General features: G+C 49.5%; 1 protein-coding gene across 11 annotated transcripts in view; it reads right to left on the bottom strand.

The window, feature by feature from the left end:
- Nucleotides 1–649: 649 nt before the first annotated feature.
- The window catches only part of SLC25A25 (solute carrier family 25 member 25), a 31,158-nt gene continuing 5,294 nt past the window's right edge, over nucleotides 650–26,513 (bottom strand). Inside the window, exons 2-12 of one of the 11 annotated variants that reach the window (XM_032478538.1) lie at nucleotides 20,007–20,066; nucleotides 8,325–8,451; nucleotides 8,149–8,236; nucleotides 7,447–7,482; nucleotides 7,076–7,187; nucleotides 5,693–5,851; nucleotides 4,301–4,453; nucleotides 3,853–3,960; nucleotides 3,583–3,750; nucleotides 2,814–2,964; nucleotides 650–2,702 (exon numbers count right to left, since the gene is read on the bottom strand). In XM_032478538.1, coding sequence (XP_032334429.1) covers nucleotides 2,518–2,702; nucleotides 2,814–2,964; nucleotides 3,583–3,750; nucleotides 3,853–3,960; nucleotides 4,301–4,453; nucleotides 5,693–5,851; nucleotides 7,076–7,187; nucleotides 7,447–7,482; nucleotides 8,149–8,236; nucleotides 8,325–8,451; nucleotides 20,007–20,066 — 1,347 coding nt within the window. In that variant the 3' untranslated portion in view covers nucleotides 650–2,517. Of the gene's footprint in view, nucleotides 2,703–2,813; nucleotides 2,965–3,582; nucleotides 3,751–3,852; nucleotides 3,961–4,300; nucleotides 4,454–5,692; nucleotides 5,852–7,075; nucleotides 7,188–7,446; nucleotides 7,483–7,758; nucleotides 8,068–8,148; nucleotides 8,237–8,324; nucleotides 8,452–10,783; nucleotides 10,803–10,854; nucleotides 11,197–14,772; nucleotides 14,911–16,904; nucleotides 17,187–20,006; nucleotides 20,067–26,513 lie in introns of those variants that run through there. The other 10 variants (XM_006181877.3, XM_032478541.1, XM_014556873.2 and 7 more) reach the window with 10 other exon arrangements.

Genomic DNA, 26,513 nt, shown 5'->3' with positions numbered 1-26,513 from the left:
ACTTGTGGGCCTCCCTGCATGAGAGTCCCCTGGCATGTTCCCCAAGCTGCTTTACAGTCCCCCACCTGCCAGGCCCCATAGAACCCAGGGCTGTCGGCCGGGGTCGGGAGGTGGGGTTCTGGGGTGTGGAGCTATTTAATGAGCATTTCACTGAGCACTCTGTGCACCAGGCACTGAGGTGCTGGAGACACAGCTACAAACACGTGCCCTGTCCCGAGGCCTCACTCTCTCCTGGGGACACAGGCAGAAAGCAAATATTGTCAGGGCACCCCCCAGCCTCTCTAAGTCAGGAAGATGGACAGGAACCAACTCTGAGGCTGGGGCAGAGAGGCCAGTGAGGGGATGAAGGGCACAGTGGCATCTGGAGGTGCTTCAAGCTGGAGGGAGGCATCAGCTCTGCCCAAGATGGGCTGGACCAGGTGAGGGCTGAGGAAGGACCATGACTCAGCAACTCAAGGGGCACTGGTGACCTGTCAGAGAACCCCGAAGCCATCCAACAGCCGTCTTAAAGGGGGAGTGCCTGGAGAAGCCCAGAGCGGGTAGCTGCTCTGAGAGTGGGTAGCTCTCTCATTTTCTCTGATGAGAAAAATGGATCACATTCCAGCATGTAAATGGCCCCACAGCCAAGCCCAGATCAGAAAAACCATCATCAGCTTTGAAACAACTTTATTAGAAGGCTGTTTTAAATGACAACTTCCAATCCTTTCTTAATTTGCTTTTCCACAAATTCCAGTTATAACTCTTTATATCACAATAATTTTTTGCATTGATCTTTGCATCCTATTTAAATTATCCTCATCAGGCCATTCTAGTGCAATGGAAGTGGGACTGCGAAGTTGCACGTTGACCAGCGTTACTGAGCAGAGGCAGTGGGGGCCCCGGAACAGAGGGAGCCCGCTTCACAGGTGTGGGTGGGGAGCCCACCCTAAACTCACAGTGAAAGGCACCTCACCGCCTTTGTCATTCAAAAAGGGTGAATAAAGAAATCCCCCTGGTCCAGAAATGATTTGGACTTCTGTCATCAACAGAGCTGAGATTTCTCCCACTCTTCCTGTCCCCGAGTCAAGCCCTCAGATCCTAAGGCTTCCTGGGTGCTGACCCTGCCTGACCTGCTGAGGGACTGTCTCCCCTGGATCAGGGGCCTTCTGCCTTCTTGTCTTTCTTCTGTCACCAGTTCCGAGAGGAATTTCTTTGGACAGACATGACACAGCAGGGTGAAGGGTGACTCCCGTGGCCCCCTCCTCCCTTTCCCCATCTCACCTTGCAGGTGCTGGGAAGGTACAATCGACCGTGAACATAAATACGAATGAAAAATGAATGTGAAAATGATAGGCTATTAATTAAACAAATCTATAAAAATAGTTAGGACATAACTCTGTTCAAATAAATACGAAATAAATAGGCTCCAAGCAGTGTGATATGTTGCATCAGTGGAATGAGAGGCTGGTCCCACTTTGTCCCCGTTGGGATTGGACACGTATCCCCCGGGGCATCAGAAACAGACTTTAATGCAGTTGGCCAAGCCATCGGCTCCCTTTGTCTTCCCTCTGGAAGAACGGAACTTGCAAATTTGTCCAGCTTGTCTTTCTGAACAAAACCCTTTTCCCAACAATACATAATTAAGGCCTTGAACACCTTTTCTTTCTCAACAGGGCACGCAGACTTGGAGCAGAAACTGCCCTTCCTGCTCCAACACAATGCCCGCTGCCCTCATGCCAGTGCGGGGACAGGGAGTTGGTTCTGAGCTGGTGCCAGTCCTGACAGAGGCTGGGGCCAGCTCAGAGCCCCAGGAGCCCCCAGCAGCCGGGAGCGGAGGCCCTTCCGTGCAGCCATGCGCCAGAATGCAAGGCAGCCCCTTGCCCACCCCAGGCACATGCGCATCCAGGTGCCCATCAGAGGCAGCCCAGAAGCCAATAGCGGGGCTCAGATGAGGGAGCTCAGAAGCCAGACTCCTCCCCCTTCCCTGCACAACCCAGCCAGCAGCAAGACTGTAGGTCAGGTAGAACGACTCTTCCCCACAGACTGAGGGGAGAGGAGTGAGGAGGGCGTGGGGAGTGGGCTAGTGGCCCTCCCTCTACCATTTGTAACAGCAGCGAAGAAGGAAGCAAGGTGGGCCTGGGGAAGATGCCCAGCAGCCCAGAAGGCGGCCGGCGCCAATGGTCAGGCCGCGAGGACACGATGAAAAAACTAAGCTGGCCTCCCAGCCCTGCTGCTTGGCAGGCACTGCAGGAAACATTCTGTCCCCACGCGCATGAGCCTGTGTCCTGCTGAGCCCTAGACCCCAAGGGATGCCCACGGGTCTTCCTGGAACAGACACAGGGGTCGGCCAGGGACAGCAGGGCAAACCCAGTGGGCCTGCCAGCTCTTCCCCTCTCCTGGGCAGGCGCATCCCAGGGATTTCACAGCTTGGCTTAAGTCAGCTTAGTGTTGGCACATTCACAGAATGAGATGGCTACACATCCCAGGGCTGCAGGCCCAGGATCAGCGAGTCCGCGGGCGGAGCTGCCCTCCCTCCCGTCACCGCGACTGCACGCCCAAGGTGATCTTCAGGTTCTCGTACACCACGTAGCTGATGCTCACGGCGGGGATCACCTTCATGAAGTTGGGGGCCAGCCCCCGGTACAGGCCAAAGGCCCCCTCGGTCCGCAGGATCTGTTTGAAGAGGCTGCTCATGGTCACCTCCGGGGCGCCCTCAATGGAGGCTGCAGTGAGAGAGGATGCCCATCAGAGGCCATTCGCCAGCTCCTCCCTAGGTCCCCACCTGCCTGGGGAGATGGGACCCTGGGGACTGACTGGCCTAGGACCAGCCTTACCTTGGGCCTGCATCCGTGTCCTGACCAGGGCCAGTGGGTAGCTGGCCAGCTGGCCGCAAGTGCTGGACATGGTGCCACAGGCCAGGAGCACAAAAACGCCGGGGTCTGCACTGTTCACCGCATAGCGCTGCAGCCAGGCATTCTTGAGCGTCTGGAAGGGAGAGGGGAGCCGGGATGAGCCAAAGTGCTGCAAACCCCAGGAAGGAAGAGCTTGTGAGGCAGTTAGACTGGGGGGCTGGGGACAGTTACTGGATCCACACAGGAGGCATTTCCCGTCACATGGGATCCACCAGGCCACTGTAACCTGATTCGCGTGGCCTGGGCCAGCCTGGGGCTTGCTGGGCTCCTGGCCTGCTTGCCCTCTGTTTCTGCTGTCGCTGGGGATTCCTGGATAGGACAGGGAGCAGGGATGAGGTGGGGACAGCACCCCCCTCCCTCCCCAGAGAGCCTGACTCCTGTGCTTTGGAGTCTTCTGGGGGCCCAGGAAGCTCCCAGGGCATTGTGTTCTGTAGATCTGCCTGCCAAGCCCCTGGGGCTGCAGGACTTGGGGGCTGCCAGAGGGAGGCAGTGTGACAAGACCTGTGCAATAAACAGCTGGGTCTGGGAGGAACCTCTGCTGCTGTTCCTTGTCCCAGCTGTCCCCAGTGGCCTATCAGGGAAGGAGACAACTGCAGGGAGCTGGTGGGGGTCGGGGTCCTGACACATGGCTAGGAAGGAGTTTCTGAATCTCTCCTGCTGTTCGAGGGGCCTGAGCACTCTGGGGCCTCACCTCGTAGACGGCCAGGTCTATTCCCGCATACGGGATGATCCCCAGCATGTTGGGAACGTAGCCCTTGTAGAAGGCAGACATGCCCTCTCTGGCCAGGATCTTTCTGGCGCAGTCCAGCATGCCTGAGTACTGGCCTGTCTTGCGCAGGGCCATCCGGGTCTTCAGGACCTGCAGGCCCAACAGGAGTGACGTTAGCATGAGCACAGCCCACTCCTCATCCTTGTCTCCCCCGCCACATGCTGTCCGCCCCAGGACCAGTGTGGCCCTCACCTCCATCGGGTAGATGCTGCTCTGGGCGATGGCCCCTGCCAAGGACCCTGCCACAAGCCTCTCGTGAATCCTCAGCGTCTCCTGGTCACTCCCGACTAGGCGCTTGATCTGGAACAAGGAGCAAATAAACTGATGAACTCCAGAGACAAGCAGCCCTGCTCCCGCCCCACCCTCCCTCAAGGAGCCGGTCGAGTTTAGCTGAGACCTGGTACCCCTGGCACTTTTGATGCTGCACAGAAATGGAAAGGACAGGCCTGCAGGGGAACTGATGGTAGAGCTGGGGTCAGACCCAGGCCTTTTCCTGCCCACCTCACCCTGCTGTCCTGTCCCTCAGGAACCAGGACTGGCTCCAGGTTCTGGGGAATCAACAGGGTGGGGACCTCACTCCAGGGAAAGCTGAGGAAGCAGCTGCTGACTGGTGACTCTCCCTGGGGAGCTGGGTCTTCACCTGCTCGTAGGCCATGAATTTGATGGCCGACTCAGGGGCAATTTTGAGTACGTTGATGCCGTTGCCCCGCCAGAGTGACTTGGCCCCTCCTTCTCGAATCATCTGGGTGAACCCACCCACGATGCACATGTTGTTGCTGCGGGAGGCATGGACCTGGGGAGGGAAGGACAAATGGTCAGAAGGAGCTCAGCGGCCACAGGAAGAAGAGTCAAGATGGAGGCTGGCAGGCAGGCCCTGTCGCTCTTGGTATTCTGAGACTGACTCAGCACCCTGAGAATAAAACGTGGTCCAACTAGACTTTACTGTGCACCTGCTGGTGCCAACATCATGTTAAACACCTCCACAAGGACTAGTTTTTAAAATTACAGAAAAAGAAGAAAAAGCTTTTTATTATAGAAAATTTTCAAACATACACAAGTATAGAGAATTATATAGTGAGCTTCCTGAACCCATAATGAGCTTCAACGACCATCAAACCACAGCCAACCTATGTCCCTGCCCCCATTACTTATTACTTATGTCATTTCACCCAAGGACTGCTTCGGATCTCTCGGGCACTCCTGGGGGTTTGGCTAAGAAGAACAAACTGATGAGGCAGTTTGTTTGAGCCCCTCAGTTTGCAGAGGCATGGGGTCCTGGGGGTGAAGTGACTTGCCCAAGGTCACCCAGCTGGGGGAGTCAGACCCTAGTAGAGTTCTAGGCCCAGAGCGCCTCTCCCTGGACCACCCCGCCTCCCTGATTTCAGCACTAGAGGGGAGCTCTCATTCTTCCGTCCACAGTCCTTGCTCAAACCCAGGCAGACCCAGGAGGGCGGAGGGAGCAGGAAAGGATATCGCCTCCTCTGAGCAGGTCTCCTGGCATAAAAAGTGCCAAAACACAAGCGAGGAGACAAGAGGGTGACTGGCCACCATTTAGACGACAATGAAATGTAACGGTGTGTCCTCATGCAGGCCGATTTCACAACCTGGCCCCTGACGTGGGTCCAGCTAATCTCTGCCCTGTGGACGTGGAGTCAGGTGTCCGATCAAGGTAATGGCATCTGGGTCAGGTGAGCAGCCACTCGCGCCACCCCCCGTGTGCTGGCCTACGTAAGATGCACCTAAGGAATCAGGTCCCTGCCACACCCCAGTTCTCACTGGGGTCTTCTGCCCACATTGCAGTCCTGTAATGTGACCCCGGCATAAGGGCCTCAGATAAAATTAGATCAGCTATGTGCAAAAGGTCACCTATGCCTGGATCTAATGTCACCCTTGTGGGAGCAGTAATTCCAATCTAATTTACTGGGTTAAAAAAGTATGGGCCCAAAGCAGGGTCCCAGTCAAGGAAGGGAAACCAATCCACCCAGAGCCCCCAGGTGGAACCAGGCGGCTGGGGGGCCAGTCTCCTGCGTACCTGCATGAGCACCTTGAGTCTGTCCAGGGGGGCCGTGCAGGTTCTGGATACGGCCCCCGCCCCACCGCCGGCCACCAGGTGTCTCCACCACATCCCTGTCTGCCTCTCCTCCATTGTGAACTCATCGGGGACTGTCAGATTCTCACCTACATCAAAGATCTGTGAGCAAGACCAACAAAGATAAATCAAGCAGGCTCCTGATGGAGGCAGAACTACTGGCAGACAGCTAGGTCCACCACCTCCCACTGTCTAGAATGGATGACAACCCAAGGGGCCACACAGATGGTGAGGATGCCAAGGACTCTGGGTGGGAGACTGATGTGGCCCCTTCCCCTTCTCTGTGTGAAGGTGGCAGAGCTCTGGGCTCTTTGTGGCCTCGGAGAGGCCCAGGTTAGAATCTTAGAGCACAGCTGTAAGAAAGTGGGTACAAAGCCAGGCGGACAGCCCTTTCCAACACTGCCAGGGGCTGTGGCAAGAACAGCTTACAAAGGCATTTCAGCTGAGCATCACCAGGCTGGCTGTACTGAAAGGATCAAGTAAAGGGTAAAAATTCTTCTGAAACCTGATGTGTAACTGGATCACGCTGGCAGAACATTATGCAAGGCTTCTGCAAACATGAGAGGGTTGCAATGCCTGTGTAACACTCTCTCTCCTGGGCGGCATCAGGCAGAGCCGGCTCGGCTCTGACCCTGGGGCTGCCAGCCAGACCCATGGGTCAGCCCCCTCCTCCCCATGGAGCGTCGGCTTAGTCTCACCCAACAAAGACGCCAGGTGTCCCCTGAGGGCACTACAGGAGCAGGGGAGGAGGAGCGCCGGCGGCCTCCCCTCCGGAGCCCACAGTCCAGGTGGGTAAGGCTGCAGTCAGGGGCGCTCAGCAGGGACCAGCAGAAAGGGGTGCTCACGGGCAGGGGTTCGACGCGGTCATGTGGTCGCTACCAGTCGGGGGGCGGAGCTCTGTGTATTTCTGACCGGGCGTGAAAGACCAGCATGTGTGCGGCTGTGGGGACGGATCCTTTTGCAACAGAAATGACCCAAGAAACTTCGAGCCCCGCTATTTGATCTCTATAGAGTAGCCCCCTACTGCCTCCTGGGAGGAATCACACTGGCTCTGGGAGAAGAGCAGGAGCAGGGAGGTGCTTTAAGTGGACCTTGAGGAACAGGCAGCATGTAGACGGGAGGGCGTCAGAAAGAGGGAACCTTGTGTTTGGGGAACGGGTGAGCCGTTCAGGTTGGCCGGCACGTAGGAATTGGAAGGCTCCGTGGGGCCGGGGGAGGAATGGACAGTCCTGCTGCTGAAGAGGGACCCCCACCGGGATGGGGTCTGACGCTGGGCAGAGGGGACCCTGTGAACCCGCCTTCAGGCCCCGGGTGCGCGGGCCTCACCGTGGAATGTTTCCAGTACAGGATGATCTCGGGGATGTTTTCCACGGGATGCAGGAGGTGGTAGTCTCTCCACTCGTTCCAGTCGATGGTCATGGTGCCGTTCTTGTCCATGCTGCAAGACAAACGCACGGTCGCCCACGTGTCAACAGGCCTCACCTGTCAGCCACACTTCCCACCTCCAGGGGAGCCAAGGGCAGGCTCGTGGCCACCAGGAAACCATGGAAGGCGTCTCTGCCCCCGAGGAGAAAAGGCAGGGTGGCTCCACGCCCCACTTTGCACAAAAATGGGTATCACGGCCCACAAGAACCCCGCTCTGGTCAGGCACAGAGGTCAAGGAGGGAGGCGGTCCCCGGGGTGACACGGATACTTACTAGGTGACAGGGCCCCAGAAGTGGCCCGTTCGTATTCTGACAGACAGACAAAGGAGGATGCAGAGGAGAGAGGAGAAACACACAAATAAGTGCTCTGAGCAGAGTGAGGCAAGCACACACAGCGCGGCACAGCACGAGGACACGCACCCGTGGCGCTGGGGAAGCGAGGGCAAGAGGCTGCTGTCCCTGCCCAGCCGGCCTTGGGCCCCAGGGATCCCTGGAGCCTCGGAAGACAGGAAGTGGCTCCAGGGCTACTCTGTGTGACTTCCCAGCACAGCAACAAGGATGCCGGCCCCTAGGACCACCACTCACCCATGGGCTTCCCGGAGGGGCAGCACACTGATTCTGCTGTTAAGAGGAAATTACTCTGCATGGAGGACTGCCACGTGAGCCCTGCCCCCTCACCACCAGGCAGAGAAGGGTGCTCCCGGCTCACCCTGCATCTACTAAAATCCCCCCACTAGTCTTTCTCTTTATGGGTCACTGCTGCCTGGGCACCCTGCCAGGTGATCTGTAATTCTTCAACTGAGAGCTGACCTGGAACCCAGGGAGCGGCTGGTCTCTGGGAGGGGTTACTTATTCACCCCTTCCAGGCATCAAAAGCCAAAGTTCGAAGAACAAGGTCAATACACAGAGTTAGTCCAAGAACCTTTCTTTCGTCACACTTTTGTTAAATGAAATAGAGGCTGGCCATGCACTCACCTCTTGAGAATTTTTTCTGCCTGCTGTTCAGATATCTTGACTCCCAGGTCCCGCAGGGACTGCATGATCTCCTGCGCGTCGATCCGCCCTGGAACAACAGAGGCTGTGAGCCCGGAGCCAGGCTGGCGGGGAGGCCTATGAGGGGGTCGGCCGCCGGCTCCGGAGGCAATGCTCACCATCATTCTTTTTGTCCAAACTCTTGAACACCAGCCTCAGCTTCTTCTCGTGATCTTGGAGATAATGGACAAATTCTTCAAAGTCTAGCTGTCCATCGAGGTCTTTGTCACCAGCCTGTACAATTTTCTAGAAAATAAAAGTAAGGTTTCGTCCTTGAGCTCACACCCCAGTTTTTCCTGTCCCTTGTGGTGCCCTGACCCAAGGAGACAACTGCTTGTCCGTGAACAGAGGTGGCCCTAGTGACCTGAGATGCTTCCCCTCCTCCACTCCCAGGGCCACCACCTGGATCCCCAAGGGCCAGCCAGAACCCAGCCAGGAGTCCACCTTGCTTCCCTCACAAGCAAAGAGGGAAAAGGAGCCCCCAGGAGGAACCCTTCAGACAGAGGCTTTCTCGTCCCATGTGTTCTGAAGACCAACTTGTCCCACCAGGTCAGCTGCCTGGCTCCCCTGCAGCTCTGTCCCTGGAGCCAGGCCTCTGCCCCACGTGCTCTCTGCCCAAACGTGGGGTGGCCTTGGGGCTCCAGATTCCATCAGAAACTCTGCAGCTTGCTCTTTTTATCCCTAAAAGTGGCACTGGCCCAAGAACAACTGGGTGACCAGGGTGAAGAAGGGACAGGGCAGAGCTGCCCCCTGCCAATGCCTGCTTGGTGGAAACCCTGCCAGAGAGAACTCCTGGACGATGGAGGAGCGGTAAGAGCCACAGGAACTACTCTTGCACATGTGCTTGGTGGCTGTCTCGGATCTCAGGGGAGCCTGATGTTATAACCAACCTCAGCTCCCTTAACCAGCACTAAAAAGCAGGGCAGCTCTACTCAGGAGTAGTTCAGTGACCCAAGGAGGCTTTAAGAGACACGGTTTCTGGGAAGTGAGGTTTCAAAAAAATCTGTGCTTTGTTCAGCAGCTGCAGTCCGTTTTAGATGCTCAGCAACTGGAAGTTTGCCACAAAAGCACAAGCACTTGGGTCTACGAAATGCTTTACCTCCAGTAACCCACTGAATCCTTGCAAACAGCTCTAGGAGGTAGTACTATCATTTCCCCCCCTTTATAGAGAAGGCAACAGAAGCTCAGAGAGGTTAAGTAATTTATCCAAGGTCACACATCTAGAAAGTGGTAGGCGGGATTCAAGCCAGGCCTGTTGGACTCCAGAGCCACCTCCCTAGTGATCCGGCTGCCGTTCTAAAGGTTGATCTCAAGAAAGGTGGCGGACACACGAGTCACTCCAACCCAGCAACCCCATAAAACTAGGACCAAGAGTCTCCTAGGTAAGATGGTTATAGTCTCTCAGTGTTGCCCAATTCTCTCAGCGAGAAATACACTCATTATCCACAAAGCAATGTCTTCTGAGCCACTGGGTTTGGAAATTGATGGACCACCAGGCTAGGTGGCCCTCTCAAAAGATTCCAATCACGGTCCTGCTCTGAATCGCCTGATGGCTGTGACTGCTCAGTCACTAAGGGTGCTAGGAGGAGGTCTGGACAGATACCATGTCACCTAACATGATCCAAAGAACAACTCGGGGGTGTGGCTGGAATGTGAGACAGATGCTGGTGCAAGTTCTGTCAGCTCTCTGGAGTTACGTTAACTTCCTGCAGACATTTGTGCTCTCTGCCAAGAATGATACAGATTACATATAGGTTATCATCCTAGATTTATGGCAGGAGCGGAAATAGAATCTCCATGTCACTTAGGGAGGAGGGAGCAGTAGGCATGAAGCTCATTGGATCTGGGCGGCTCTGCCTCCAACGCGATCCATGATCCTCGTTGTGTGGGTGCCCCGTGATACAGACAACCCAAGGATGTGCTCAGACAGCTGATTTCAAGATATTCTAAGTCCTCGCCTCCACCTCAGCCCTGTCTCCCTCCTAGGATATGCAAATCATCACCCCCTGCATGACCTCTGACCTGCACTGCCATCATGAGCACTGGGGGACAGCGTGGGATCTGATAAAAGGAGAAGTCAGGGTGTCCCTTTACAAGGCAGGTGACCCCCAGAGACCCTGTAACTGTTTCCCAGTATTTAAAAATGGTAATGATTTCTGCCACCTCCTGCTCCAGAGACACCTCCCTTCACCACCCACTGCTGCCTGTTGCTTTGTTTCACCCAAAGCACAGCCCTGCCAGCTCCAGCCGCCATAGCCACCAAGCCCTGGGCCTCCAGTGAGGGGTCTTCCCCTCCCTCTGCCCCTCAGGCTCAGAGAAAGAGCCCTGCAGCAGCCAGACTGTGCCCCGACTTCCTGGCCCTGTACTGCTTAGAACCCCGCCCTCTGCAAGAGAATTCCTTTCCACCTCCCACAAGTGCCTCCCCTGTAATTCCAGGCCTCCTTGGGAGTCACATGAGAGCCCATCATTCCAGTGATGCAGCTTTAGCCGGCTACAGCCACATGACAGCTGGGGAAAAAACTGGCACACTTGGGATATTCTCTCCCCTGGAATGGTGGGCACACTGAGGCGTGCGTACCCGCTACCACCACTCATCCGTTCACTCCGACACTGATGAAATGCTCACTGCCTCTCGCGCCCTGCACAGACCTGCTTCCACTGGCGGTAGGTGGAGACCTCCTGGGAGGGGATAAAGACACTGAGTTTGAAGATGGACTTCAGCTCGGCGGGAAGTCCCTTGGATTCGAAGTACTGGAACTCGGTCTGAGCCTCCCCGAGGACTGGCATATACAGGCACAGGCAAAGCATGCTGACAGGAGCCGGTGCGAGGCCACCACTGGAGCAGGTTCAGGCGGCGTGGAGACCGGGGAATGCTGCCTGGCCCGGCACACAGGCACAAGATATCCTGGGGCGCAGCTGTCATTGGCTGCCTCAGCCCTGCCCTTTTACTTAATTGAAAAAAGTCTGCTCACTGTAAGTCCCTCCAACAGCCAATGAGCACAGACCCCTGCAAGAAGGAGGAGGAGGAGGAGGAGGAGGAGGAGGCGTGGGGTTGTTCCAGTTCAGCGGGATAAAGATCAGGACTGACGTCACCTGCTCCTGTTAACTCTTTGGAGACAGGCAGAGATTTCTGCCCTGCCCTGGGATCCGGCCCCAAAACCTTCACCCGCTGGCTGCCAGCCAAGCCCTCCAAACAAACAGCCTCTGGCCTGTTTTTCCACAAGGTCCCCAAACGCATCACACAGTACAATGGTTTCTCCCCTTAGTAAATCATTCCCAACAGAAAAGTAAGAGAGATTGAATGAGAGATTGAATCACAGCTTGCTGAACTGGGCCCAGTTTAGCTGTGAGGGTAGAAGTCTGTGGGGGTGGTGAGGTGGGGGGCATCTTAGAAGCAGACCCGCAGTGGGGCTCATTCATCCCCAGGGGAGCTGCCCCTGAGCCGGTGAGCCTTGGACTTGGCTGCCTTGGCCGCACAGCCTTCTGGGCACAGTTCCAGCCGGCTCCAGTGACCTTCCCCAGGCCACTCTGCATGTGAGCACCCCGTCCCCTGAAGGCTTCACCTGGGGACCCCACAGGCACTGAGGTGGCAGGGTGGGGGCAGGAAGAGGACACTCTGGGCTAAAGGTAATTGTGCTGGGGGACCGACGCCTCAGGAGCACCAATCTCAAGCCCAACCTCACCTAAGACCCCCAGGCATAGTCTTCAGAGCCCACATTCACTCAGACCACTTCAAATTTCAGTGGAACCGTAGCTTCCTGGCCTAGGACTCTGCTGCTTGATACAGAAGTTTTTCCATTTTAAATTAATTAAAATTAAATGAAACTAAAAATTCATTTCCTCAGTCTCATGGCCACATGGGTCCTAGGAATTCAAGACCTGAGCTCTATTTAAGGGCCAGTCTGCTGTCTCCACCTCATTCCTTCCCACAGAAAGTGTCAGATTCGTGCTGCAGAGGAAGAGACCACGTCACAGAGATGAAAAAGGCATCCGTCTGGCCTTGTTCCTGCTATAGTGTACCACTTCCTAATATAGACAAAACCTCACCATTGGGATGGATTAAAAACGGATCGTTATCATTTGGGGATCTACAAAAGTTTTAAAAGGAATTTCTTAATTCACTAAAGAGCTTTTTGTTAAGAACTTGGAAAAAGTTCCAAAAATAAGATGCTGATGCTTATGTACAACATCATGAAACAGATTTTAATAACTTATATGACATTTCCGCCCTTCTAAATGAGATCTGAAGATGACTCTGTGAAAACAGGTCTTGGGCTGTTTCCTCCATCCCCTAGGGTGGATCCGATGAGGTACCCAGAGGCAACGCAGGATTATCCAGGCAGATTCCTGCTCAGCCTCCACCTAAATCCATGACACTCAGTTGTCTCTTAAGCCACTCAATCCAGAACGTTCTGCTTTGGGGCTATTTTTACATACATCTTACCTCTACTGTTGGGGTCTTTGAAGGCAGGACCTTTGTACCTCCTTGCCTGGAATGAGCTTTTGCTTTGATCATGGAAGGTGCTGGATAAAAGCAGTTTCTGAATGAATGAACATGCTTGGCAGGGCTCTAAGACCCCGAGAAACAAACATGATCACTTTTGATGAAGACATTAGGTTTGTTTTTCCAAGTGTCTACAAACAGAATCTTCAGGGTATTCTGTCCACCTCAACAAGATACTGTACTGTTATTCTTATTTCAAAGAAAGTTCACACTTATAAATAAAAGAGCTGAATTTTAAAGTGCTCATCTTCCGATGGCAGGAGGTGGGGTGGTGGGAATAGCGCAGTGGTAGAGCACATGCTTAGCATGCACAAGGTCCTGGGTTCAATCCCCATTTAAATAAATAAATAAAATAAAATGCTGAGCTTCCTTTGTTAAATTATTCATGTTTGCTTCTGAAACAGAAATAAATCACACAGATCTGTTGAAGTGCCTGAAGGCATTTCAACGATGACTACGATCTTTCCATATTTGCCTACAAAATGGCAAATATTTTGACTGAATAAGTAAGTTGTTCAACTGCAGATGTTCATTTCCTAATAAACTATATTTTTCAAATAATTTTGGTAAACATAACTGTACCATTGAGGTTATTTTTGTACCACTGAGTTTTATGCTGTATTACAAGACATCTGAGAAGAGATCTGAAAATACCAAATGGAAGTGAAATCAATATTCAATTTATAAAGAAAAATGATTTAAGTATTATCAAATAAGGGCAGCTATCTTCTAGAGGGAAAAAAAAAAGAATGGAATCTCCTTATTTATAACAAAGCTCATTACAGACCAGTGGTATCACAAGGTCAGGAAACGTTCTCTGAAAAGTTCTGCACGTGCCTGTCAAGATGTTATTTTACAACGCTAACGTAAATTCTATTCCAACGTTAATTTTGGAAAAGGGCCCCAACGTATTTCTATTTTGCAACTGTGACTGAGTCTAATGGAATGTCTTCATTGAACAAACGTAAACTGGCATTTGCTTATTTATTTAAACCACCAGTCCTCCTGAGTTTCAAAGGTCATGCAGAACTCTGTTCTCACACAGAAACTGGCACTTCTCAGGAGAGCCAATCCCGGGGCACCTGGTGTCCCACCAAATGCTCCATCCCTGGAATTACAGACACTGGGCCCCAGAGGGGCCCGGGGGTCATCTCTCAATCTCTGAGATGAGCAAACAGACCAGAGGAGGCTACCTGGTTTGCCCAGACCCCAGAGCCAGTTGGCAGCAGAGGTGAGGCTCACGCAGGGCCTGGCTCTTGTTACAACAACCACTTAAAACACCAAACCTGACACTACCAAAAAGATTTTAGAAAGCAGTTTCTAAGAACACTTGCCAGCCTGGCCCTGAGAATTACAGTGAGTGCTACCTCAGACTGGAAGGCGGCAGGTGTGGTGGAGAAAGTTCAGCTAGCCTTAACAAGAAAAACAAAAACAAAAACACCCACAAAAAACTGTATCTGTTACAGCTCTGAACACATACGTGAGAAATACAAATAAGGAAGAAGACTAAAGCCAGGCTCGTGTTCCACCCCTGATGTTTCACATCAGCTCCTGGTGCTTCAAGACCCCTATAAAACGTGCTCCCTCTCCCGCTCCTGCCGTGTAAGCTTCTTCTCTGCTCTCTTTACCTGTTCTAATTTTGTGACCCAGATCTACTTTTGTTTCCTTTCTTTCGACGCCCATTCCTACAGCAGCTAGTACTCAGAAACAATGACAGCTACTCCAGGGTCCCTTAGAATTGAATGGAGTTAGGTTTCGCTTCATCTGTAAAGCAGCTCCTCCCACGAGCATCTTCTCCCCCTCAGATTTGCCAGTGCCCCACCCCACAAGCTTTCCTCGTTCTACCACTCTGTTTCACGCCAAAGAAACAGGTACTTCCTGTAAGTGCTGGAATGCCGTAAGGACAGGGCAGGTAGAGCACCTTTGGGAGCGAAGCATTAGCTCAGAAAGTATTTCCCCCCCTCCTCTACAATGACTCAGACCAAGCCCAAAATATTAATATGTGAAGGAGCCCTGCCAGCATCCGGCTGTTCCGGCCCCGCCCACCCATAAGGCGCTCGAACCTCATTTGCTGCTGTGGCCGCAGTGTCATTTGATGATCAGGTTGCCATGACAGCCCAGTGTAGCTGGTTTCTAATGAAACCTGCCTACACTTGGCAATTAGACACACAATGAGCAAAATTCTCTGAGCTTCTGAGAAGACGGCCCCTCGGGATTTGAAAGCTTGAATGCCGCTGAGGGCACCTCCCATTCCAGACTAATGGCTTTCTTCTCCAACTGCAGATCAACTGTAAGACAAAGATAAAGGGAAATACTGGAACAGTTCCTAGAATGAAAACTTGCAGGAACCTGACTCACTAGCAGACATATTTAAAAGACGGAAGTGAGAGTAAAACAAAGTAGTGCGGCTGGGAAACTGAAAGGCCTGAGAACCAACGTGAACGTCTCTATGAGGTTTCCAGAATGCAGTGGAAGCCCCTTCCTGAGAGAAACGGCGAGGCCAGGCCCCGCGGCCAGCGATCACAAGCCTCAACCCCCACCTTCAAGAGCAGCTGCACTGGAGAAGCACACATGCTGCTGAAACACTCTAGTCCAATTCTTAGTTTATCAGCTTTGAAAGCGCCCACACCGCCCAGATGTACTTTCTTGCTTACTTCAAACCAAACCGGCTGACCCATCTCCCTCTTGGGGCTCCCCAACCCCTAGCCAACTGATCCGTCTCTCTCTTGGGGAAAAGTGCCAGGGTCTCCGGTTCAGCCTGCATTGCTCCCGATTCTGCAGGCCAGGACTGTTCAGAACAGAAAGTCCTGGTGCCAGGCCAGCCCAGAGGAGTGGAGTCGGGGAGGTGGAGGGCTGGCAAGAGGTGCCAGTCGGTGTGACTCTGGGAAATGGAGCAGTTAATTATTAAAGTCAAAAGTAGGTGAACTTAAAAGGGAGCTAGCCAATGCCTAAACCCTTGGTCATAAGGCCAGCAGGTCTGTAGATAAAAGATCCTCACAAAACACAGTGCCACCACCATTTCCGACCTCCTCTAAAATGATCGAAAGGTAGAAAGCGACACCTGTTGAAGCACATCTCAGGCACAGTACAGACTCCCTGCGTCCCAGACCAGCCCATCATGGACCAAGGATTCTCCTCAATGCTTAACCCGAAACCACTGCAGAAGTTGCTGCATCAAAAGTCCCCCTTAGCAAAGGAAAACTGAACGTTTATTTCCTAAATGTAGCAACTCAGTTCAGCAGAGCCTTTTCCAGACTCCACAGTGCACCAGACACAGGCAGAATCTCCTCCCCTTCTCCAGTTGATTTTCATCCTGAGAAAGGAGAAAAGATTCAAACTAACGCAAGCTCAGGAGAGGTGAACAGGGTACTCCTAACCATAGGCAGGAGAGATCTCAGCCAAAGAGCCTTTCTGTTCGAATCCTAAGAATTCAACTGGTTCCGTTAAAAACGGCTTTCTTAAGGGAAAGGGAGGCAGTACAGGCAAAGTTCTAGATGAATTAGGACTGAAATCTCACCTCCACCCCTTCTTAACTGTTTAATTCTGGGCAAATTACTTAACCTTTCTGCACCTCAATTTCCTCATCTGTGAAATGGGGATACTACCCTTACCTTGGCTCTTGTGAGGAGCTTCAGACACGCAAGGAATGCAGGCCTCCGCACACTGAGACTCCAGCCTCAATGCTATGCCATCACTCCCTTCCTCCCAGACCGAAAGGTAAGACCAAGGCCAAGGGTCTGACCTTCGGGATGGAGGACAGGCCAGCCCTCTGCAGCTCCCGGAAGCTGGGTTCACCTTTGGAGGTTTACTCTGTTGCCCGCTGAGCTCAGTCCTCCCTGCGCTGTTCAAGTACGCTAAGATCTAAGACATGCTGTAATTGTCTGTCCCCTTCCCTTCGAATGGCTTTCTGGGGCCAAAGTGACAAATCCTAAGGAAAATCTTCAACTGCATTCAATCTTCCTTCCTCAAAAAGCCACACTGAAGTGGTCACAACAGGATAATAAAGCTTGTGCAGTGGCCACAGGAAGATTCTGGACTGGAGCTGGGCTTCTCCTTTGTCTAACTTCTCCCCAGCCCCCGGCACCAAACGGATTCATTCGCAGGTCCTCTCTTCCTCCCCACACTCCAGCTTTTTCCAGGAAAATGATCCCAGGCCAGCCCCTAAACTAGAAGGTCCTCTTGAGGTAGCCATTACCTTAGGAAACTGCTCTGCAGGTCCGACCACCAGCAAAATGGTGGGTCTCCTTTCCGTGTCCTCAGCCCTTCCGTTCTGTTTCCCCAAAAAGCTTGGCATCTGGTCTCCCCCAGCTGGAGACGGGGTGCCTGTGACTTCGTTATCACTCCCCTTTCTGGAGCCTTGGCACCCAGCCCTTGGGAAGAAGCTAGACAGAAAATGCCACAGCATCTGCAACATCACGGCTTCCTCCCAATGTCGCCGACGGTGACCGTTCACTTTTGAGGAGGGATGTGACCACGGTACCAAGAGTCTCTGGCTACACCGCTGCTGGGAAGACTAGCCGGGGGAGTTGTAAGGCTGGCAGCTCTGCATGCAGTGGCTGTTTCCTGCTTTCTCAAATTTGCTAGCACTGCTGTCGTGCCTGGCCTGAGAAGCAGCTAGCTCACTCCGAGAGCCCGGCCGGGTTGCTGGCAGTGAGAGAGATGCTGGAGCTTCTTCAATAAAAACTCACTTTTGCAGGTGGATGGTAATCAAACGTTTTGTTTAAAAAAAAAAAAAAAAAAAGGAAAAAGAAATAGCCCAACAGATCTCTCCCGGAGGCAGAAGCAACTTCCAGTGCCCAATTATTCAGCTGTCCTCGCTCAACTAATGAGCATCACATAAGCGAGGACCCGAGCATCCAGCCTGCATTCTCACTGCAGCAGGGCGCGGCCAATCACCTCTGCCGACACTACCGAGTTCTTTATCCCCACCAGCAACATCCCTCCAATCACAGCCGGCCAATTCCCTGCATGCGGCCGGCAGTTCTGCAGGGAGGTGCCGGCGGCAACCTCCAGAGGGGCTTCCAGTCTCACAGAATCCACCTTGAGCTGGCCGGTCCGCCGGAGCCCAACTTCCTCCTCTCCACCAGGCTGTTTCCGGGATGACATTCACTATCAAGTTTAACACCATCAAGAGACCCTGGCAACACTTCCGACGACATCTAGTAACACTTTCCTTGTTCCATTATCCCGTTCTCTGCAACTGTGTGTCACATAATGTACGCCATATCAGGGCTGCTTCTCCTCCGTGTCTCCTACACCATGAGCTGCTTGGGGACAGGGATCTGTAGAAAGTCACAGATCTTTCTACCCTAGTACCCAGAACGAGGCACAGGTGAAGTCTGTAGACTGAACTGAGTAAACGATCACGAGTAAAAGGGAGTTAATCTTTGGTCATTTGTTTCTTAATTTACTAGCAGACAAATGCAGTGTCCAGTTACCTTCACAAAGGTAACTCTTTGACACAGTATTCATAATCATTATTTTAAAAACAAACAGCACGGGAAAAGTTTGATAGTCTGTGTTGGGGAGAGTATGGGGAAACACACACCCTCATACACTGCTGTGAATGTAAATCAGTACAATCTCTCTAGAGAGCAACATAGTCACTGCTACCAACATGACAAAAACAGAAATCCTCTAACAGCAATTCTACTTTTAGCAATTTACCCTGCACATATACTTGCAAATGTGAGAAATCACACATACATATGATATATATGTTATACATACATGTGATAAAACATAAGGATTTTTTTGCAAGCCTGATTTATAACAGCACAAATTTAGAAAGAATTTAAAGTTCTTTAAAAGGGAGTGGGTTGTTAATTAAGGCACAACCACACAACGGCGTTCTAGGCAGCTGTCAAAAAAAGTAAGGTGGGGGGCAGAGCTCAAGTGGTGCTTAGCACGCACAAGGTCCTAGGTTCAATCCCCAGTACCTCCATTTAAAAAAATAATTAAACAAACTTACCTCCCATTCCCACCACATCCCCCCAAAAGCGGCAGCCCTGCATCTATTACTATGGAATGACTAAAAATATCCTGTTAGATGGAAAAACCAAGGTGCAGAACAAAGGGGATAGCATGCTGCCATTTCTTCCTAAGCTTGTATACGTGAAGAATCTCTCTGGAAAGATGCACTAAGATTGACGGGATGGTTTGGGGCAGGGGAGCACTTGGGGTTTGATGGGAGACAGGTAGATGGGAGATTTATTTTCACTGAATATCCTCTTTTACCTTGTGAAACCAAATCATAAGCATGTATGACCAGGCATGCATGTATGCATACACACAATAATTATTTAAAAAGAAAACATGAGAAGGGAAAGCAAGACGGCCCTGCTTTTTGAAAGCTGATACAAACAAATTCATACTGTACAGTACAGGGAACTATACTCAGTATCTTGTAGTAACCTATGGTGAAAAAGAATATGAAAACAAATATACATATGTTCATGTATGACTGAAGCATTATGCTGTACACCAGAAATGGACACATTATAAACTGACTATACTTCAATAAAATATATTTAAAAAAAAAAAAAAAAAAGCAAGCAAGCTCAGGAGCCTGCATCGGTTGCCCTCTCACTGGATACACAGAACAAATTTACCTAGGAGTAGTTCTGTGTGTCGATTAAATGTCCAGTTTTTGGAGCCAGATCCCAGGTTCAATCCTGGCCATCACTCACTGGCTGTGTGATCTTGGTCAAGTTACTTTAGCTGTCTGTGCATTAACATCCTTATGAGCCAAATGGGGCTAGTAACAGAATCATATTGTTACTTCGCAGAGTTGGCTACAGGCTAAATTAAATAATGTATGACGCTCTTAGAAGAGTACATCTTCGCCATTTTATCTAGAAAAATGATTGTGAGTTCACAGAACTGAACAGTTTTAATACTAAAGAAGAGCCAGTTCAGGGCTAAAATCCCTAAGTAAATAACTAATCCTTTAATGAAAATTAATCTTTTTTTTTAGGCATTGAAAATCTGGTGAACTGGGGGAGATGGTGATGTTTCGGGCCTCCCTCTGCAAACATGAGAGGAACCTCTCATTCACTAGGTCACTGGCTTTTCACTTCATGGACTCCTCCATACCACAGAACTGAGTTATGAACTCAGCGGGTGCCAGCCATGATGGACTGACAGGAACCAATTCACCTTCCTGCCTATAACAACTAAACGTCCAGACAAAATGTAAGAAACAATGGTTTTCAAGGTGTTCGAACATTAGGCAACGAAGGGTAGTGACTCCTGAGATATCTATACAAACGAGCCCCTCATACCCCCAGCTTCCTACCTGGAGTTTCCAGGCTCCGGTGCAGCGGATGGGTAACCAGCAGAGCCCAGTTGTCTCCTCCTGTCGAAGAGAAGGAGCTGGGAGGCCAGGACAGCCAGGGTTTGCAGGACAGAGTACCAGAGAAGACAGAGCTGCACAGAAAGTGAGCTCTGGAGAGCTGCTGAGGGCCCCCAAGCATCACAGCACGTGACTGAGAGGAAACTGCTGGAGGGTGGGGAAATCACAGTCCAAAGGCATCACAGGGCTGAGAATAGTTCCCGTTCCCACCAGCCAGTGTGGAAAACCTCATAATATGGGAAGGTTCAGGAAGGGTACTCAGAGGGTTTTGCCATAATAGTGGGGCAAAACTGGCCCTAGACTAAATGCTGTTCTTGCCTGACAAACAAAGCTTTAGAAAGCGGGCCCCGAAAGGCTCAAACTGCTTCCAAATAACTGTATCCCAGAGTAAAGCTCAAGAATGTTTATAGGAATACAAATATACCCAAGATAAAACCCTATGAAAAATTAACAGCAATGTAAAGCAGGGAAAGATACCTGTAATGAGAACAGAAATTAATCTGTTGAAACTGACCCAGAAATGGCACGTTTGATAGCATTAGTACTCAAGGATATTAAAAGTCACGTGTATCCCACACTCTCAAGCAGCTAATGGAAAGACCAAGCATGTTACAGACACTGCAGATACTCTAGATAAAAACGACAATGGCTGAGATGAAAAATACACTAGGTGGTTTTAACAGCAGATTTAGAGAATGCAGAAAAAAAGATGAATGAACTTGAAGACATGGCAATAGAAACTTTCCAAAATGAAACACAGAGGAAAAAACAAAACAATAGAAAAAAAATGGACAGAGCATCAGTGAGCTGTGGGACAACCACTAACTAACGTGACTCAACTGGAGTTCATGAAGGTGGAGACAAAAAATATTTAAAGAAATACAATAATGGAGAGATTTTCCCCAAATTTATTGAAACATCACAGTTAAATTTCTGAAAACTAGTGATAAAGAGAAAAATTTTTATTAAAAGCAGCTAGAGAAAAAGACCCATGACACACAGAAGAAGAAAAATCAGAATGGCAGGGGACTTTCCACCAGAAACTGTTTACCCAGAATTTTATACCTAGAGAAATACCTTCCAAAAGGAAGGCAAAAAGAAGACTTTTCAGACTTACAAAAGCAGAAAGAATTGATCACCAGCAGATCTGCATTACAAGAAATGTTAAAGGAGTCCTTCAGATAGAAAGGAAATGACACCAGATGAGGAATGGAATGACAGGAATGATGAGCACTAGAAATGGTAACTGTGTGGGTAAACAGAGAACTTTTTCCTTTTATTTAAATCTCTTTCAAAGGTAAGTGCCTGTTTAAAGCAAAAATAAAATAAAATAATGTATTGTGGGTTTTGAACAAATATAGAAGTAAAAATGTATGAGAACCACAGCACAAAGGCCAGGAGGAAAGAAATGAAAGCAGAACAGATGGCACACAGAGAACACACAGGGAGACGGCAGATTTTAACCTGACCCTATCAACACAGTAGATGTATGTGGTTTAAACATCTCAATTCAAAGGTAGGGATGGTCAGGTTGGATTAAAAAAAGCAAGATCCAGCTATCTGTCACCTATAAGAAACACACTTTTAAGATACAAGCAGGTTAAAAGTAAAAGAATGGATACAACAATCCTAAATGTTGTTGTACCATATTATAGAGCTTCAAAACATGTGACAAAATCCAACAGAACTGTGAGGAAAAGGAGACAAATCCACAATTATAGTCAGATCTTAACCCCCTTCTCTCAGTAAATGATAGAGAAGCAGACAGAAAATCAGTAAGGACACAGAAAACTTAAACAACACTGTCTATCAACCAACTTGACCTAATTGGCCTTTATATAACATTCCACCCAGCAAGACTAAAATGCACATTCTTTTCAAGCACACACACAACATATTCTGGCCCATAAAACAAGTCTCATGAAATTTAAAAGGATTCTACAGTGGAATTGTATTAGAAATCAATAATGGGAAGATATCCAGAAAATACCTCAACATTTAGAAATGAAATAATACAATTCTAAATAATCCATGAGTCAAAGAGGAAATCAAAAGAGAAACTGGAAAGTATTTGGAATGCTGTGAAAGCACAATACATCAAAGCCTGGGGGGTACAGCCAAAGCAGTCCTTAGAAGGGAGTGCCTGCATCAGAAAAGAGAGGTCTCAAATCGATGACCTCAGTTTCCGCCTCAAGAAACCAGAAAAGAACAAATTAAACCTAAAGTCAGCAGAAGAAAAAAAATAAGTAGGCAAGGAAGAGACCACGCCTTATTTGTCCTAAAATCTCCCTTGGCCAGCACCTAAGACCGAAACAGAGCAGGACCTTGTGGGGTCCTCCTGAGTACAAAGCCTTTCTGTGTCCCCTGTTTCTTGTTTGTAAGAAATAGGCTCCTAGACCTGCCCTGAGTTCCAAAGGGCAGATTCAAACAGTTGCTAATCAGGGAAGGGAGGGAATGCAGAGACAAGGGAGGAACAGTCAAGAAACAATAGTGCAGCCTTGGGGCAGTGTCCTGGCTCCTTCTTAAGGAATATACATCGCAGTATCTCTGAGTTCTTTGGCAGGAACTAAGGCCCCAACCCAGGTGGAGGATGTCAAGTTCAGGCTGAGCACAAGATTCCTGGAACACTGCCCCGTTACCTCCCCAGCAGCCAATCAGAAGAAAGTCATACACCCTGCTGCTCTCACCTCAAATTTCACCTACAAAAGCTTTCCCACCCAAACCATTGGGGAGTTCGGGTCTTTCAAGCATAAGCCACCAGTCCTCCTTGCTCGGCCCTGCAACAGACCTTTTTCCGCTCCAGACTCCTTTGTTTTGGTTTGTTTGGCCTCATTGTGCAACCAGCACAGGAATTTTTGATAACAAGACAGGGATTAATGAAAATCTTCAATTGCATACTTTTGCCAATGTTTTTATTTTAAAGCACTTTTTTTAGTATCTTTGATTTCCTCGTGGGTTAATGCAGCACATCTCTTTGGATATACCACAGCATTACCAAAACTGCCAGCATCTGGTAGACCAGTAGTTTCGTTTGCAGTTAGTATATGTAACACAACTCCACTCACTTAAGTTTCTTGGGTATGAGACAGGGTTGGCAAGCATTACCCTTCTGTAGCTGTAGATTTATAAACATCAACAGAATCTGGTTAAGATGAGGCTAATCACCTGCAGAAGTAACCCACTCTTCCAAGAATCTAGAAAATAGAGACTTGGTGGGTAAGAATGTGTCACAGGATCTCCCATATTTTTCAGAGAAAACAACAAATTCTAATGGAATGGACCACTGGTGGGAACCCATTCCAAGTTATCCTGATGAACTGCCCAGGGTATAAAAGCCCCTGGAACATCACACAGGACAACTGGAGATTCCTTGAGGGAGTCTTGTAACAGGGCAGAGAGCTCTCCCACGACTGACTCCAGGCAATGTTCCCTGTCTGTCTCCACCAGCTTTACTACCCATCTTAGAATTATAAGTAGCATTCAGAAGAGATGCTGTTAGAAAACTATTAACACTTTTTTTCTAACTGAAAAATAAAGCCAGATTTTATTTGACAGAAAGCCAAACTGATGTGATTTGAAAAGGAGGACTGGCTTGGCCAAGTAGGTTATGTGGAGAGCATTTTTCATAAATTGAATGATTCAAATCTGCAAAACTCTAAGGTTTTGACCAAAACTAAAACCAACAAATGAAAACATTTATAGCAGATATACTGTATGCCAGAAATTATTTCCTCCGCAGCTACTAAACTTATGACAGATTTTTAGATGTCAACTTAACAATGTGCCAGGGGCCCATAGTTTCTTAAAATTCTTTTCAGATGGTACAGGAGCAAAAGAGTTTGAAGGATCTCTTTCATACATTGATAGGAACAATTCGCCATTTCACAGGCACCACTGTGCAAGGTGACTATCCTTCTCCTCTGAAATGAAACAACTGGTGAATTTAAACGCTTAGATCCTGAAAAAAATGTTTTTAATTAAAAAAAAAAAAATCACTTAGATCCTAGGTGCTGTCCCAGGCCGCCTCACCGCAGGAATGGCTTCAGGATATCACACAGGACTTTAAAATTAAACAGCCTCCTACCTGCAACTCAGCCCACAATTAGACAGTGAAGAGGAGCCGGGCACCGGCCTCACTTGGCAGGGAAGGTAACAAAGCTGCAGGTAATGAAAAAGGTGAAATCCCCCAATCTATTTCCATTTTAGGAAGTAAAACCAGAAAATCTAGCTTTGGCAAAAACTCCGTGAAGCGAACTCCTGTGACCGTGGAAAAGAGAAGTGCCCCACAGAGAAAACACCCCGTTCTCTTGGACGGCTAACTTCTGGTAAAAAACCTGTCTCCACCAAGGTCCCAATTTCTAGGTCAGTGCCTACTAACAAAGATGTCTTTCTCTTTTCTCTAAAGGAAAGTTAGGGGTGTACAAAATTAGCCCAATTTTAAGTATAGGATTTTGAGATGCAGCATGTAACTTAAAGATCTGCGGAAGGAAGAGGCTGCACAGAAACGCAGCGTTAAGTCCTCTTCTTTTCCTGCTCTTATAAGAGCACGGTTCTCCTTTCAGATTAGAAATATGCCAAGTGTAAGGAGGAGGGGGAGCATCTGGTACTGAGGCCGGCATGCAAAAATCCAATCACCTAAAATGATCAGAAATTTCTCAACCAACCCAAAATTGATCAGTGGGAACCAAACCACAGGCACGTGTTCAGCCCACTTGATCTTTATTCGTTCCTTCTCTTCGCCCACATAAAAAAGGCAAAGCAGCAGGTTTATTATTAAAACAACACTAAATGTTTGCAGTCTCTTAAAGCTGATTTCAGGATTGCACTCTAAAATTAAGCCCGTCTGAATGAGTGCAAACATAGCTGTCACAGGCTGCTTGCTCTGTACTCGGGGAGGACTTCACAGGGAAGAGCCCAGATTCAGGAGTGAAACCCACTGGACAGACGGCTGCCTTCAGCAAACAGACATCAGAACTGCTCAGGGTGTGAAGGGCAGCTGGGAGAATTCGTGTAAGGATGACTGGTTTATACCAGCCGGCACTCAGAAACAATTCAGAAAAGGTATTATCTACCAGATTCTACTTTTACTGCTTACATAGGTTAAGGAAGCAAGTCTGGCAAAAAATTACACCCAAGACATGCATGAAAAAAGTGAAAAAGTTAAATCAGTGTCCATAAATGCATCACTCAGGGCTGCTACCAGGATGTCATCTCTCCCGAAGGTGCTTCTGTAGAATCCTGGACAAGTCATTTAACCTCTCTAAACTGGACAAACCTTGAAAGCCCTTTCAGTTCTAACATTGTAGGGGTTCAAACTCGAGCTAAGGCCACCAACCAAAAGTGACACTGGGATGGGGAACAGGCCAAGAGGATGGTGAAGGTGTCCACTGTAGAAGTGGTTTCAACCAACATGGCTCTTTAATTGTGTCAGGCCAAAGACAAGGATCCATCACTCTGCTTTATTCTTGGTGATCTGAACTACTCCCTGCCCATCTTTTTCTCACCACTGTCATGTCAATATTTTTGGGGGGGGGGGAGTTTCTCACATAAGTTTAGGTGGTTTTCCTTGTTTTTGGTAAGAAGAGTCACATCAGACTCCAGCCAAGAAAGAGAGGGAGCTGGGGGAAAGAAGGCAGGAGGCCAGGGGTGGATGGAATGTGGGAAGCCTCACAAAGCAGCAGCAGAAACAGGGACAGCCACTGTCTCCAGTTTCCCCTGAACCCTGGGAAAATAAGCCATGACTCACCTCCTTTTTCAAGCTTCCCGGCCAAGAGTTTAAAGCCGATAAGCAGCTCCTTATGGTCTACTTTGGTTATTCATTTACTTTATATGGAGGCACATCTTTAAGACAACATCTTCTTTTCTTTAGGTGTTGTGCCTCATACAGCCCGCAGTTAGGAAGAATGTCCCTGTCATTTCAGTCATTTGCTGCCTGAGCACCATCAGGGGTCTTAAAAACGCTGAGCTGAGGTCATGCACAGATACATCCATGTCTTAAACTGTAAAAATAAAGGTTGCAAAGTTTTAAGGGCTGATTAGAAGTACCTCCAGCCATGGAAGGAAGGAGGCAGCGTATGCTGAGCTAAACTGGGCAGAGTCCAAACCTTGGGTTCTGCCATTGCCTTTGCCTTCAATCAGCCTGACCTCCGAGCCCCAGTCCCACTTCCACAAAAGGACAAGGTGAGATAATTTCCAAAAGTTTTAATTAAGCGCTACTTGAAGCTTCCCTGTTTACAGCTTCAAAGTGAAATCCATCTTTGAGAAAAGACCATCCATGGCTTGGGAAACAGGCAACAGGCTGGTGAGAGCAGAGCTCGTGGGGCCCATTTCCTTCCGGGAAACCTGTGAGCCAAAGACATCGTTGTGTGTAAAGTGACAGTGACACTTCAGTAACTTTTTCAAAATCTCCTGCCACCAAAGATTATTTTCTTGTTTTAATCTTCCTAAAGA

This window comes from Camelus ferus, chromosome 4 (genome assembly GCF_009834535.1).
Source record: "Camelus ferus isolate YT-003-E chromosome 4, BCGSAC_Cfer_1.0, whole genome shotgun sequence".
NCBI lineage: Eukaryota > Metazoa > Chordata > Mammalia > Artiodactyla > Camelidae > Camelus > Camelus ferus.
Note: the sequence above shows the minus strand (reverse complement) of the source record. Positions and strands in the feature narration are given on the sequence as shown.